Here is a 12,608-nt window from a genome sequence, read left to right as displayed (position 1 = left end):
TCTTGCTTATTCATCAAGGTAATGACTTGACCAATCAGAATTAAACTGTCTGATTTAAAGATCTAGGAGAAAGTGAGGACTGCAGATGCTGGAGATTTGAGTCAAAAGGTGTGGTGCTGGAAAAGCACAGCCGGTCAGGCAGCATCTGAGGAGCAGGAGAGTCAATGTTTCGAATATAAGCTCATTTAAAGGTCTGACAGGCAGCCATGTGGAAAATTAATAATGCATCAATTTTTCTGATGTTGGTTGATGGACAAATTAATTACTTTTTATGGAAAATCTAGGAGTTGATGAGTTTGGTGAGGTCAGAATTTCCTCTTCCAAGTTCAAATTAATTGAAATATTACTATACAGATCAACATAGGAGGTTATTTCTCACAATCTTTATTTGGTGTGGACTGGAAGTAAGGCTGTTGGGTTTGAGATTGCCCAAACTTATTTTGTCATCCTATTTCAATATGGGTATCATGTTTCCAATCAAGGATGCTTTCTCTGTTCCCATCGACTACTTCATTATGATGGTCAGTACTTTAGAATTCCTTGCTCATTAGACTCAGCACTATGGTATAAACAGAATATATGTCAGTGAATATATTTGTTTTGAATTGCTTTGTAATCTTTCTAGTTCCAGTTATTATCAGAGCTTTAACTTTACCCAACAAATCTTAAATTTGCTTGTTGATCATTTTGTCACTTGGATGAACTAATCACTCAAATTTGATTTATTTATTGTCAAATGTATCAAAGCACAGTAAAAAGTTTTGTTTACGAGCAGTGCAGGCATATCATAGTCAGCAAAGACAGATCATAGGGTGAGGAAAAAACAACTTAGAGGCATAGAGGTGACGTTGTACAGGCCGTGCACTAGGCAAGATCAGCATTATTTGAAGTTAGAAAGTCCATTTGTCAGTCTAATGACGGCTGGGAAGAAGCTGCTCTTGAACTTGCTGGTGTCTGTGTTCAAGCTTCTGTATCTTCTGCCTGACAGAAGAGATTGTAGGAGACCATTACCGGGGTGCGATGGGGATTTGATGTTGGCAGCTTTTCTACAGCAATAAGCTGTGTAAATGGAGTCCATGGATGGAAGGTTGACTTCCATGGTGGTCTGGCTTGTGCATGCAACCTTCTGTTGGCTGTGTTGACTATTTTGTGGTCACACTGCTTTGAGTCCATTTAGACTTTTCATGGTTTTCACCTTTTAGTACTCCCTGCTGGTCATCGAGAATAATTTAAATATTACATTTCTCATTGACTATTGTGGTTTTTATTTGTGAAAATAAACATTTCAAAAAATGATTTCTGTGATTATTTTGGTGAAAAGCATATGAGCAAACTGTAGTTACAAGGAAAAATTGGGGAAATTATTTCATTGAGGTGTTCTGCTTATCATATAGGCAGAGCTGAAGTACCATCAATGCTGTTTGACGTTTGTGGGAGAGTGCAGATAGTGTCAGTACATTTTAAAGCTAATGTATATAAGGTATTATATTTATCAAAATGACTTTGTTTTTTGGAGTTTATGATCCAGGCAGTGTAGATGAATTCTTAAAAGAAGCCCATTTTCTTTATATTTATTTGACAGAGTTTCAGTATGGAATGTGGAATCTGTTATGCATACCGTCTGGCTTCATCCATACCGGATCAAGTGTGTGATGACCCGCGCTGTGGTCAGCCATTCCATCAAGAGTGCCTTTATGAGGTGAGTAGAACTTAAAAACACATCTAAAAAAAAGTTACAATTTTGTTTCTTTGTGTACTGCATAAAGCTTCTTAACGTATATTTGACACTATCTTGTTAATTATTGAAATGTTCAATCCTGCAGTGGTTACGAGGGCTGCCTCATTCAAGACAGAGCTTTAACGTCATTTTTGGTGAATGCCCTTATTGCAATAAGGTAAGAACAGATTAATGATCAGAACCTATATTATGTACAGGAGAATGATCTATCTAGTCTCCTTCTGAGGTACTCAACATCACAGATATTAGCCTTCAGCCAATTTAATTCACTCCACATGATATAAAGAAACAGTTGAACTTGCTGCAAATGTAATGAGCCCTGAAAGCATTCCAGCAATGGCAGTGAAGACTGTGCTCCAGAACAAGGATGCTTCTGTTTGACCTGTTTCAGCACAGTTACAACACTGGCAATACTCACCAATCTGGAAATTATTCAACTATATCCTCTTCACAAAAGCAGGTCAAATTCACCCTGGTCAATTATAACACCATCAGTCTACTTACAATTATCAGAACAGTGATATCAGATGGCACAAACTCAACAATAACCTGCTCATTATCACTCAGTTGGGCTCATCCAGGCTTCCCCCTTCATTACAGACTTGGTCCAAACATGGACAAAAAAAGTCAAGCTGAAATGAGGATGACTGCCTTTGAACGAGTGTGGCATCAATGTGCTTGATCAAAACTGGAGCCAATAGGAATCTGGGAGAAAACTCTGCTGGCTGGAGTCATACCTGGACCAACGGATGTTGGTTTTGGTTGTTGAAGATCAATCATCTCAATTGCAGGACATCACTGCAGGAGTTTTAGGTAGTCCCCTAGACCCAATCAGCTCCAACTGCTTAATTAATAAACTTTACTCTATCATAAAGCCCAAATTAGGGATGTTCATGGATGATTACACAATGTTTAGCACATTCACGACTCTTTGGATGCTGAAGCTGTTGCCCCACATGCTGTAAGGCCTGGACAGTATTCTGACTCGAGCTGATAAGTGGCAAGTAACATTTGTGCCACACAAGTAACAAGCAATAACCACCTCCAACAAGAGCAAATCCAATTGTCACTCCTTCATACAGCACTGCTATTACTGAATTCCCCTCATCCTGAGGTTTCTATTGACCAGAAACTGAATTGGATAGCCATATAAGTACTGTGGCTACAGGAACAGATTGGAAGTTGGGAATTCTGCCAAAAGTAACTTACCACCTGATTCCACAAAGTTTGCCTACCATTTGTGAGACACAAGTTACTTGCCTGGATGAGTGCTATTCCAACAATACTCAGGAAACTTGACACCATCCAAGACAAACCAGCCAACTCGATTGACACTCCATCCACTAATTTCAACATTCGCTTCCTTCACATCCGAGAGCATTGGCAGTATTGTGTACCATCTACAAGATGCATTATAACAACTCATCAAGGCTTGATAGACAGCACCTTCCAAACACACCATCTTTACTACCTAGAATGAACACTACCCAAATGCAAGTTCCCCTCCAAGCCACAAATCATCTCATTTAAAACTATATTGCTATTCTTTCGCTGGGACAAAATCCTGGACTCATTCCTTTACAATATTGTGGATGTAATTGAATGGACTGCATCAGTTCACAAAAGTGGTTTGCCATCACCTTCTCAAGGGAAATTTGAGATGGTAAATAAATGCTGGTCTGGTCAGCAACAACCTCATCCCATGAATAAATGAAAAACAATCCCGATTTAATGTAACTAAATCAGTTTCTGTTTCAGTAGGTTTTTCCAAAGAACCACCTAACGTTTAGTATAAAATTTCTGTTTACGAATTTTAATCTGAAGCCAAACCTACCTGGAACACATGCTGATGCGCCCATCATTTTCTGTTCATTTAACATGAATGTAAGGAAAAATGTTGGCTTCATCTGTATGAATGGTTTCAGTTATTAAGTGCTTCTCATTGTCAAGGGTTCTATTTCAAGTGTACACAAGTGGAAAATTTTGTGCTTTAGTTTCTAGGCTTTTCTGTGGAATGGCCATTTGACTCTGTCACAAAAAAATGATGAAATACAGTCAATTGTGATATTGGTTAGGTGGAAATTTTCACAGGAGAAACAAGGCTGTAGTTAATGTCCGGATGAGAATTGGAAAATAATTACGTGAAAAGCATATTCAAAAGATATGTTCTTCACTTTTCAGCTAATTGGCAGAACATTATAAATATATTTCCAATATGTGTTATGGTGTTGATCTATTATTAAAGATGAATGTTTAGCCTTCAACTCTAAAATGCTAGGAATGTGCCTTGAAATCTCCAGTTAGAAAGACATACCCCATGAATTATATTTTTCCTCTTGTGCTGTATACAGCTTTTTTTAATATCATGATAGTAGAGGAGGAAGTTGGTTCCGTATTGAAACTTGATTTCTGTTCAATGACAATACTGAGCTCTTTGATCAGTTATCTAAAAATGGGGAAGTTTTGTTTTTTTTTTAGTATATTTACAAATGTTATAATCCATCTGTAACTCCTAGATTTTAATCTGCTTTCTTTACGTGGAAAAGTCTGCTGTCTTAGTCTACAAAAACTGAAACAGACACTTTGTTTGCATTTTAACTGCATGTTCATATTTTCTAAAGTGCCATATCTTCTTCTTGAGTATTGAAGGTGTATGGAGAGCATGAAAGATCTGAGAAATTGGATCAGCTGGTTTGGGCAGAAAATTTTAATTTTCTGTTGTAATATTCAATATTTTCATTATTTTGAATAATGCATCCCAGCATGCAGCATTTGTACAACTTCTGTTTTAACCAAGTAAAATATTTGTGGGATTTAAAAACCATAAAAATGGCTTATCAATTCAATTAGATAAACAAGGCAACCTTTTTTTGTGTTGTCTTGTGTTATCTCAGAGTCATACAGCACAGAAGAGCCCCTTTGGCCCATTGAGGCTGTGCTGACCATTATATACTGACCTTACTTTCCAGCATTTGGCCCATAGCCTTAAATGTTAAGAGACTGCAACTGCTCATCCAAGTACTTTATAAAGATTGACATTTCCGGCTATGCTACCCTCCTGTGCAGTGCATTCCAAATTTCCACAAACCTTTGGGGGAAAAGTTTTCTTTTATCCTCTAATTCTCTCTAAACCAGCTTTTCACATTATTATACCCCTCTTTTTTGACCCTTCAACTAAGTACTACAACTACTTCCTATTCATCGTGTCCATGCTGCTCATAATCTTAAATACTTCATCCAGATATCTCCTCAACCTTCTCTACCCAAAGGGAAACCATCAGAGACTATCCAGCCTCTCTTCATACGTAACGTACTCCATCCCAGGCAACATCCTGATGAATTTCTTCTGCACACTCTCCAGTACAATCACATCCATCCTACAGTGTGCTGACCAGAACTGCACACAGTACTCCAGCTGTGGCCGAGCAAAAATTTTGTACAGCTCCAAAATAACCTGCCTGCTCTTATAATCCATGCCATGACTGATAAGGTCAACCGTCCCGTGTGCCTTCCTAACTACCCTGTTACCCGGTCATGACTCTTTCAGGATCGATAAACATCCCAAGATCCCTCTGTATTCTGAGCTTCCTAGTGTCCTGCCATTCATTGAGTTCTCTCTTGTCTTGTTACTTCTTCCAAAGTGCATCACTTCACACATCTCAATGTTAAAGTCCATCTGCTACTGATATGCCCATCTGACCAACCTGGTTATATTGTAGTGGTTCTGTTCGCCGAACTGGAAGTTTTTGTTGCAAACGTTTCGTCCCCTGGCTAGGAGACATCATCAGTACTGTGGAGCCTCCTGCGAAGCGCTTCTTTGATGTTTCTTCCGGCATTTATAGTGGTTTGTCCTTGCCGCTTCCGGGTGTCAGTTTCAGCTGTCCGCTGTAGTGATTGGTATATTGGGTCCAGGTCGATGTGTCTGTTGATGGAATTTGTGGATGAATGCCATGCCTCTAGGAATTCCCTGGCTGTTCTCTGTCTGGCTTGCCCTATGATAGTAGTGTTTTCCCAGTCAAATTCATGTTGCTTGTTGTCTGAGTGTGTGGCTACTAGGGATAGCTGGTCGTGACATTTCGTGGCTAGTTGGTGTTCATGTATGCGGATTGTTAGCTGTCTTCCTGTTTGTCCTATATAGTGTTTTGTGCAGTCCTTGCATGGTATTTTATAAACTACATTAGTTTTGCTCATGTTGGGTATTGGCTCCTTTGTTCTAGTAAGTTGTTGTCTGAGCGTGGCTGTTGGTTTGTGTGCTGTTATGAGTCCTAGGGGTCGCAGTAGTCTGGCTGTCAGTTCTGAAACGCTCCTGATGTATGGTAGTGTGGCTAGTCCTTTTGGTTGTGGCATGTCCTCGTTCCGTGGTCTATCTCTTAGGCATCTGTTGATAAAGTTGCGCGGGTATCCGTTTTTGGCGAATACCTTGTATAGGTGTTCCTCTTCCTCTTTTCGCAGTTCTGGTGTACTGCAGTGTGTTGTAGCTCTTTTGAATAGTGTCCTGATGCAGCTTCGTTTGTGTGTGTTGGGGTGGTTACTTTCATAGTTTAGGACTTGGTCTGTGTGTGTTGTTTTCCTGTGTACCCTTGTGGTGAATTTTCCGTTCGGTGTTCTCTGTACTATCACGTCTAGGAACGGGAGTTGGCTATCCTTTTCTACTTCTCTTGTGAATCGGATGCCTGTGAGTGTGGCGTTGATGATCCGGTGTGTTTTTTCTATTTCCGTGTTTTTGATGATTACGAAAGTGTCATCGACATATCTGACCCAGAGTTTGGGTTGAATTTGTGGTAGGGCTGTTTGTTCTAACCTTTGCATAACTGCCTCTGCTATGAGTCCCGAGATTGGTGATCCCATGGGTGTTCCGTTGATTTGTTCGTATATCTGATTGTTGAATGTAAAGTGTGTAGTGAGGCATATGCATATCTCCAATAGTTGCATTGCAATTGATGTGAGAGTTGTTGGTTTGGAATTCCCTGGTTTATCTCTAGCAACTTTGGGACAGAGCTCCTGTAATTTCCTCCCTCACCTCCCACAGCAATCTGGAATACAACAAATCTGGATCAGGATTTGTCTACTTTTAACCTCACCAAAACCTCCAATAACTCTTCACTCATGTCAATCTGTTCAAGAACCTCATAGTCCCTCTTCCTGAATTCTCTGCCTACATTCTCCTTCTCCTGGGGAAGGACTGATGGAAATACTTGTTTAACATCCTGCAATGTCCTCTGGTTCCACACGCACAGCACCCTTTTGGTCTTCAAATAGGCTCTACTCTTTCCGTGTTTACTCTCTTTCCCATTAATATACTTATGGAATATCATGGGATTCTCCCTAATTTCATTCCCTTATGTTTTCTCATGCTTCCTCTTTATTTTCCGAATTGTCTGCTGCACTTTCTATACTCTGCTAGGGCCTCTGTTGATTTGCTCTCTCATTTTCTTCTTATCCCATCCTGAATATTCCTAATTAGGAGATGCCGGTGTTGAACTGGGTTGTACATAGTTAAAAATCACATAACACCAGGTTATAGTCCAACAGGTTTAATTGGAAGCACACTAGCTTTCGGAGCGATGTTCCTTCATCAGGTGATAGTCACCTGTTGAAGGAGCATCGTTCTGGAAAGCTAGTGTGCTTCCAATTAAACCTGTTGGACTATAGCCTGGTGTTGTGTGACTGTTAACTGAATATTCCTAGACATTCAGGGTTCCCTGGCCTCTTTGCTGGTATGTTTCATCTTAAAGGGAACGTTATCGGTCAGTATTTCCTTTTCCATTTCCTTTTCAACTGTCTCCCACTGTTCTGCAATAGATTTTTCCTACAAGTACCTGCTCCCAGTCTACTTTGGTCAGATCCTGCTTTTCTTTAATTAAAACCTGCCTTCCTTAGCCCAAACCTTTTTTGCAGACCATCTTTTTCCTTTCCATAACAAACTTTAAAATGTAGTGTAGTTGTCGCTGTTATTAAAATACTCTCCCACTGCCACCTTGACCACGTGTCCAGTTTTGTTCCCCAGAATTTGCTGCAGCACTGCGTCACCTCTTGTTTGACTTCCGACATGTTGACATAAAGAGCTCTCCTGGATACATGTCAATAAATCCACGCCCTCTAAATTCATTACACTATTATCATTCAAATTAATGTTAGGGAAGTTGAAATCCTCCAATATAATTACCCTGTTGTTATTACTTTTACACATCAAGAAATGTGACTCCCATTTTTATTCTTAAGCTCGATCCACAAAGCCTTTTTCGAAGATTCTTACAAGATGTTGTCCTTCCTTACTGTAGTCATTAACTCCTTAATTAATAATGCAACACTACCCTTTTACATCCTCACCTATTCTGCTTGAACATTGTTTCCCCAGAATGTTGAGATGCTAACTCTGCCCCTCCCTCCATTACATCTCTGTGGTACCAACAATATTGCTTGAAACTCAACGTGGCTGAACTCCTGCCTTGGTTCTTTTACTACAGTATGCTTTGTCTCTCTTGTTCTAATGCTGTATTCTCTCCCTCTGCCAAACTAATTTAAATTCCTCCCAACAGCATTAACTAACAAACCCACCCACAAGGTCCCATTTAGTTGCAGGTGCAGACCAACCTACTTGTACAGGTCCTATCTTCCCCAGAAACCGTCCCAGTTGCTCCAGGAATCTAGAACCCTCCCTTTTTGCACCAATTGTTGAGACTTGTGCTCAAGTTAAATGATATAGCTTTTTGGATGCTTTTAAACACTTCTTGCTTTTTTATAACAGTGCAAAGCATTTTATAACCTAGTCTTTTCCACCAAATCCAAATAATTTAACTACAAATAGTACCTTCACTGTCAAATTATCAGTGTTTCCTCAAATGATTTACATTAATTTGATAACTTTTGAAAGAACAGTGTTTTAGAAGTTATACAAATTTTTGAAATAATTTTAAGTTTACTTGGAAAGAAGATGTTGTGACTGTAGAATGCTATTGGCTAGTTAATCAAGCAATAAGCAAATAAACAGACTGCATTCAGTGTTTAAATTTACTATTTCGCAAGTTAGCCATTTGTCAATACATTATGAACAAGAAGATTTCTTTGGCATAACATTAAGGACTTGTTTTATCCTGAGTTCTCAAATTATTTTACTTAAAGAAATCAAGTAGTTTGTCATACAGCAAATCACCAGTCCTTAAAGATGACATCATTATCACATTATTTTGTGGTAAACAGTAACAAAATAATGCAGGAAAGTTTCCATTCTTAATTTTTCTTCCCCTTTCTTTAGCCAATTACAGTAAAGATGACTATCAAGAAATCCTAACCACGGTTGTGTGAAGATTCTTCATATGAATATTTGTTAACAAGATGTCTAATTTCTGAAGTTGACAACCATGTTAAGAAATTTATTAATCTATTCCTAATTGTAAGAAGATTAACCTTGTATATCTGACAGCTTATAAACATGATTTAATGAATACTGTGATTGCGTACACTAATTTGTCATAACTGCAAATAGTTAATACAATTCTTGTGATAAAAAGAATTTCAAAATCCCATTTAACAAAAGCTGATTCAGATTTATTCTGTCGCCATAAATAAACTGATGTAGAGTGTTCTTAATAGTGCTAAATTTAGTCTGTTTATTCAATAGCTTTATGCAAAAGAGGCTGTTAAACTGTCTGAAAAGTTAACTTATTACACAGCACAGAAAGAGTGACGGCTCTGATAAATTGTACAGTACTTAAAAAAACATGATTACTAGGATTATCAATACTATCAAGACAAGAACCGCAAAACCATACAGTAAGACATCTGATTTTATTCGGATTTGATCCTGGAACATGATGGACGGTACTGTTGGCTCAGTCACTCTTGTTTCCTTCTGAACAGTCATTGTGACCTCTGGTTTACTGTAAGTAAGCTGAGGACCTCTTGGAAGTTCAGTTGGACCAATTATTCTTGCTTTGTTCTGAACAGTCATTGTGACCTCTGGTTTCCTAACCTTGACCTGAGGTGATATTGAGGATTCAAATGAACCAATCATTTTTGATTTGTTTTGTACAGTCATTGTGACCTCTGCTTTTCTATCCCTTCGCTTCAGTGAAGTTGCATGTTCAACATTACGCAGTGTGTTACTTTTCTCTTTTGTTGATTTTGGTTCGTGTTGAGTTTGTTGTCTTGTTTTGTGTCTTGTTACAGCAGCCTGTATGAGAAATTTATTATACACATTAAAATGATGAAAAGTAATAGATGTCATTGAAAATGATACATAACTCAAGACCACAACTAAGTTCTTTAATTGTTTATAAGAGTAGAAAATGTTATTGTAACTTCTTCATATTGTATCTAAAGTTATTTGAGAAAATTGCATTTCCAAGTGCAATAAGTTTTAACAATATCACTCAAACGTTTGAATGTCCTGACTATATGCTACTGTTTTTCCACCAAAGAAATACAGCATTTATTTTACCATAAAGTATCAAGATACCACATAAGTTACATTACAAATGTTTTAAAAATGCAAGATGATGAGTAACTAGTAGATTTTGTAACAGGAAAACAAAATTGCAAGATGTTTCTGGTAACATTTTAAAATGAAAAATACATAATTTAGTGAAGTCTCCATATTAAAGTCAAAGTCTGGAAGTGAATCATGAAATGAAGCTTTTGTTTTTGCAGTATTACATATTGATTTGTGAATTGGAAGGTGTTCTTTCCAGCTTGTTTGAAGATGCTGATGAAGTTGAACCAACTAATGTTGATAAACTGTGATGAAAAGCACTGAAGGACATCCCTATCACACCACCACAAATCCATTCAATCCATGACACAGGCACTTTGTTTTTGTTTCGAAGAATGGTTCCATCGTCTTTAAATAATAAGCCAAGAGACCATCGTGAACTATTAAATTTTCATGTGTTCATCATTATGTTACATAACAGCTGCTAATGGCTATGACATTATTAGCAATATGAGTCCTTACACTTGATTTTTGGAGGATGTACAAGTAAGTGATAGTACCAGCTTGGGAGAGCAGGTAACTGGCTCAGTCAGTAGAGCTATCCTTGAGAAGGGTGTGTGTGTTTGAGTTCAAGTCCCATTCCATTAGAGTCAACCACAAAATCAAAGTTGACAATGTAATACTTAGGAGATGCTGCTGGAACTGTCTTTCATGTTAAAAGAAGTTCATGTTAAAATGAGGTTGCTTGTGCCAGCTCTGATAGAAGTATATGATTCTATGAAAATTTCTGAAGAATGCTGCTGCAAGTTACTTACTGCAACTTTTATATTTACAGCTGTGACTGGAAAGTTCTGTTCTTAGTGCTGAAAGGTGTTATATAAATGAAAGCTCACAAAAAGAAAACACTCCAGTTAAGAAAAAAATCTTTCCATGATTTTAAATTCCTTTTAAAAAGGAAATCAAGAATTTGACTAATCAATCACTGTGACATGGACAATTATAACCAGAATGTAGCTAACTTTTAAATAAGATTGGTTTGGAACTACATTAGTTAAAAAGACGGACGTACAGAGTTATTTGTCTATTCAGTTGCTGAATGGTTTGGTATAATGACAACTTTATAGTTGGGAATTTCCTCAAATTTTTCATCAGCTATTAGAGTAATCCTAGATACTATTTTTATGAGCATTAATGAGGTCTTCATTGTACTTGTAAGAAAATTACAATAACTGAGGAAATTCCTGCTGCAAGTATTTTTTGTGGCAATATTTAAACTTCAAAGTGTTGCACTCTGCAAATTCTCCATTTATCTGATATATAATTCATCTTAATTCCTCAAACTACTGGTCCTTTTAAGGCAATGATGGTATAAATTAGACATCTTGCAATAGGTCAGCTAAAACTGACATTGGATCTGAGTTATGAATTCAAACCCAAGTTCAAACATAGACATAAATTAAACAAAATACTTTACTTTAAAATAAGGTAAAACAGGGGTCCTGAAAAGGGAGGTGTTAACTGTCCTAAATTCTGCCCAGATTCACTCCCTTGCAATGGGGGATAGGCCTTGGTCAAATCCCATAAAACTTCAACTATCCATTTTCACACCAGAATACAATGGTTAGCTGCTCTTTTTGGCTACAGACTTTGATTTAGAGGCTCTGGAGTGAAAGAAAAATTCTTGGACAGGAAGACCAAAAGTAGCTGCTCTTATACCAGGAAGAAGAAAAGACTATTTTGAAACAGAAACAGAAATTGCTGGAAAAACTTATTGTCAGCAGAACACTGACATAAACAGATTCTCCGTTTGACAAGATGGAATTTCTAGAGTTTGAGAGACCAAGGAGAACACCCCTTGGAAGGCAGTCAATGAAACTCCAGGAGAATGGGTAAAGAACGCCTGAGGATTCACCTTGATATGCTGGGGAGAAGGGAGCCTTTCAAGGCTACATATCTGTTTAGTGTGTGCCATAACATGTAAACGTAGTATGGGGTTTTTGACAGTGCTAATTCATTCTCTCTTTATCTGCAGTTTAATGTATTAAGTTGCCTAGTAAATAATGTTTAGCCTATGTTGTTGCAGTGAAAGTCTTAATTTGTGAAAATCTTGTTTGATACTTTGTGTATTGGTTACTGGAAATGCAATGCAGGTTTCTCCTGGCATAAAAGGTAATTTAAAATTATCTCCTGACCACTTCAACTGCAACACCAGCTGAAACTAGGTACAGGAGGCAAGGTACATCTCTGCCCATTCGAGTCCGAAATTGTTATCCAGTCCTAATATCTGCACATCTGAGGTCAGAAAAGGTAATTAGCGCTTCAGTATATACCTTTGCAATTTTGCACTAAGTTTCAATTTCCATGTTGAAATCAAATTAAATGATTGTCAGGTACCCTTGTTATGTTTGATTCTCTACAGTTATTTCAGCCACAAGCACA

The 12,608-nt window shown here is 37.8% G+C and overlaps 2 protein-coding genes across 5 annotated transcripts in view; one reads left to right on the top strand and one right to left on the bottom strand.

The window, feature by feature from the left end:
• The window catches only part of fancl (FA complementation group L), an 87,361-nt gene extending 77,406 nt beyond the window's left edge, over positions 1 to 9,955 (top strand). Inside the window, exons 13-15 of the mRNA XM_060831534.1 lie at positions 1,583 to 1,699; positions 1,824 to 1,895; positions 8,994 to 9,955. Of these exons, the coding sequence (XP_060687517.1) occupies positions 1,583 to 1,699; positions 1,824 to 1,895; positions 8,994 to 9,029 (225 nt within the window). The 3' untranslated portion in view covers positions 9,030 to 9,955. The remainder of the gene's footprint in view (positions 1 to 1,582; positions 1,700 to 1,823; positions 1,896 to 8,993) is intronic.
• Positions 9,268 to 12,608, bottom strand: part of LOC132819777 (serine/threonine-protein kinase VRK1-like) — a 119,985-nt gene continuing 116,644 nt past the window's right edge. For all 4 annotated transcript variants that reach the window (XM_060831529.1, XM_060831530.1, XM_060831531.1 and 1 more), the window contains one exon: positions 9,268 to 9,911. In XM_060831529.1, the coding sequence (XP_060687512.1) occupies positions 9,450 to 9,911 (462 nt within the window). In that variant the 3' untranslated portion in view covers positions 9,268 to 9,449. The remainder of the gene's footprint in view (positions 9,912 to 12,608) is intronic.

Source organism: Hemiscyllium ocellatum, chromosome 10 (assembly GCF_020745735.1).
Source record: "Hemiscyllium ocellatum isolate sHemOce1 chromosome 10, sHemOce1.pat.X.cur, whole genome shotgun sequence".
NCBI lineage: Eukaryota > Metazoa > Chordata > Chondrichthyes > Orectolobiformes > Hemiscylliidae > Hemiscyllium > Hemiscyllium ocellatum.
The sequence above is the reverse complement of the archived record's forward strand: the minus strand, read 5'-3'. Positions and strand labels throughout refer to the sequence as shown.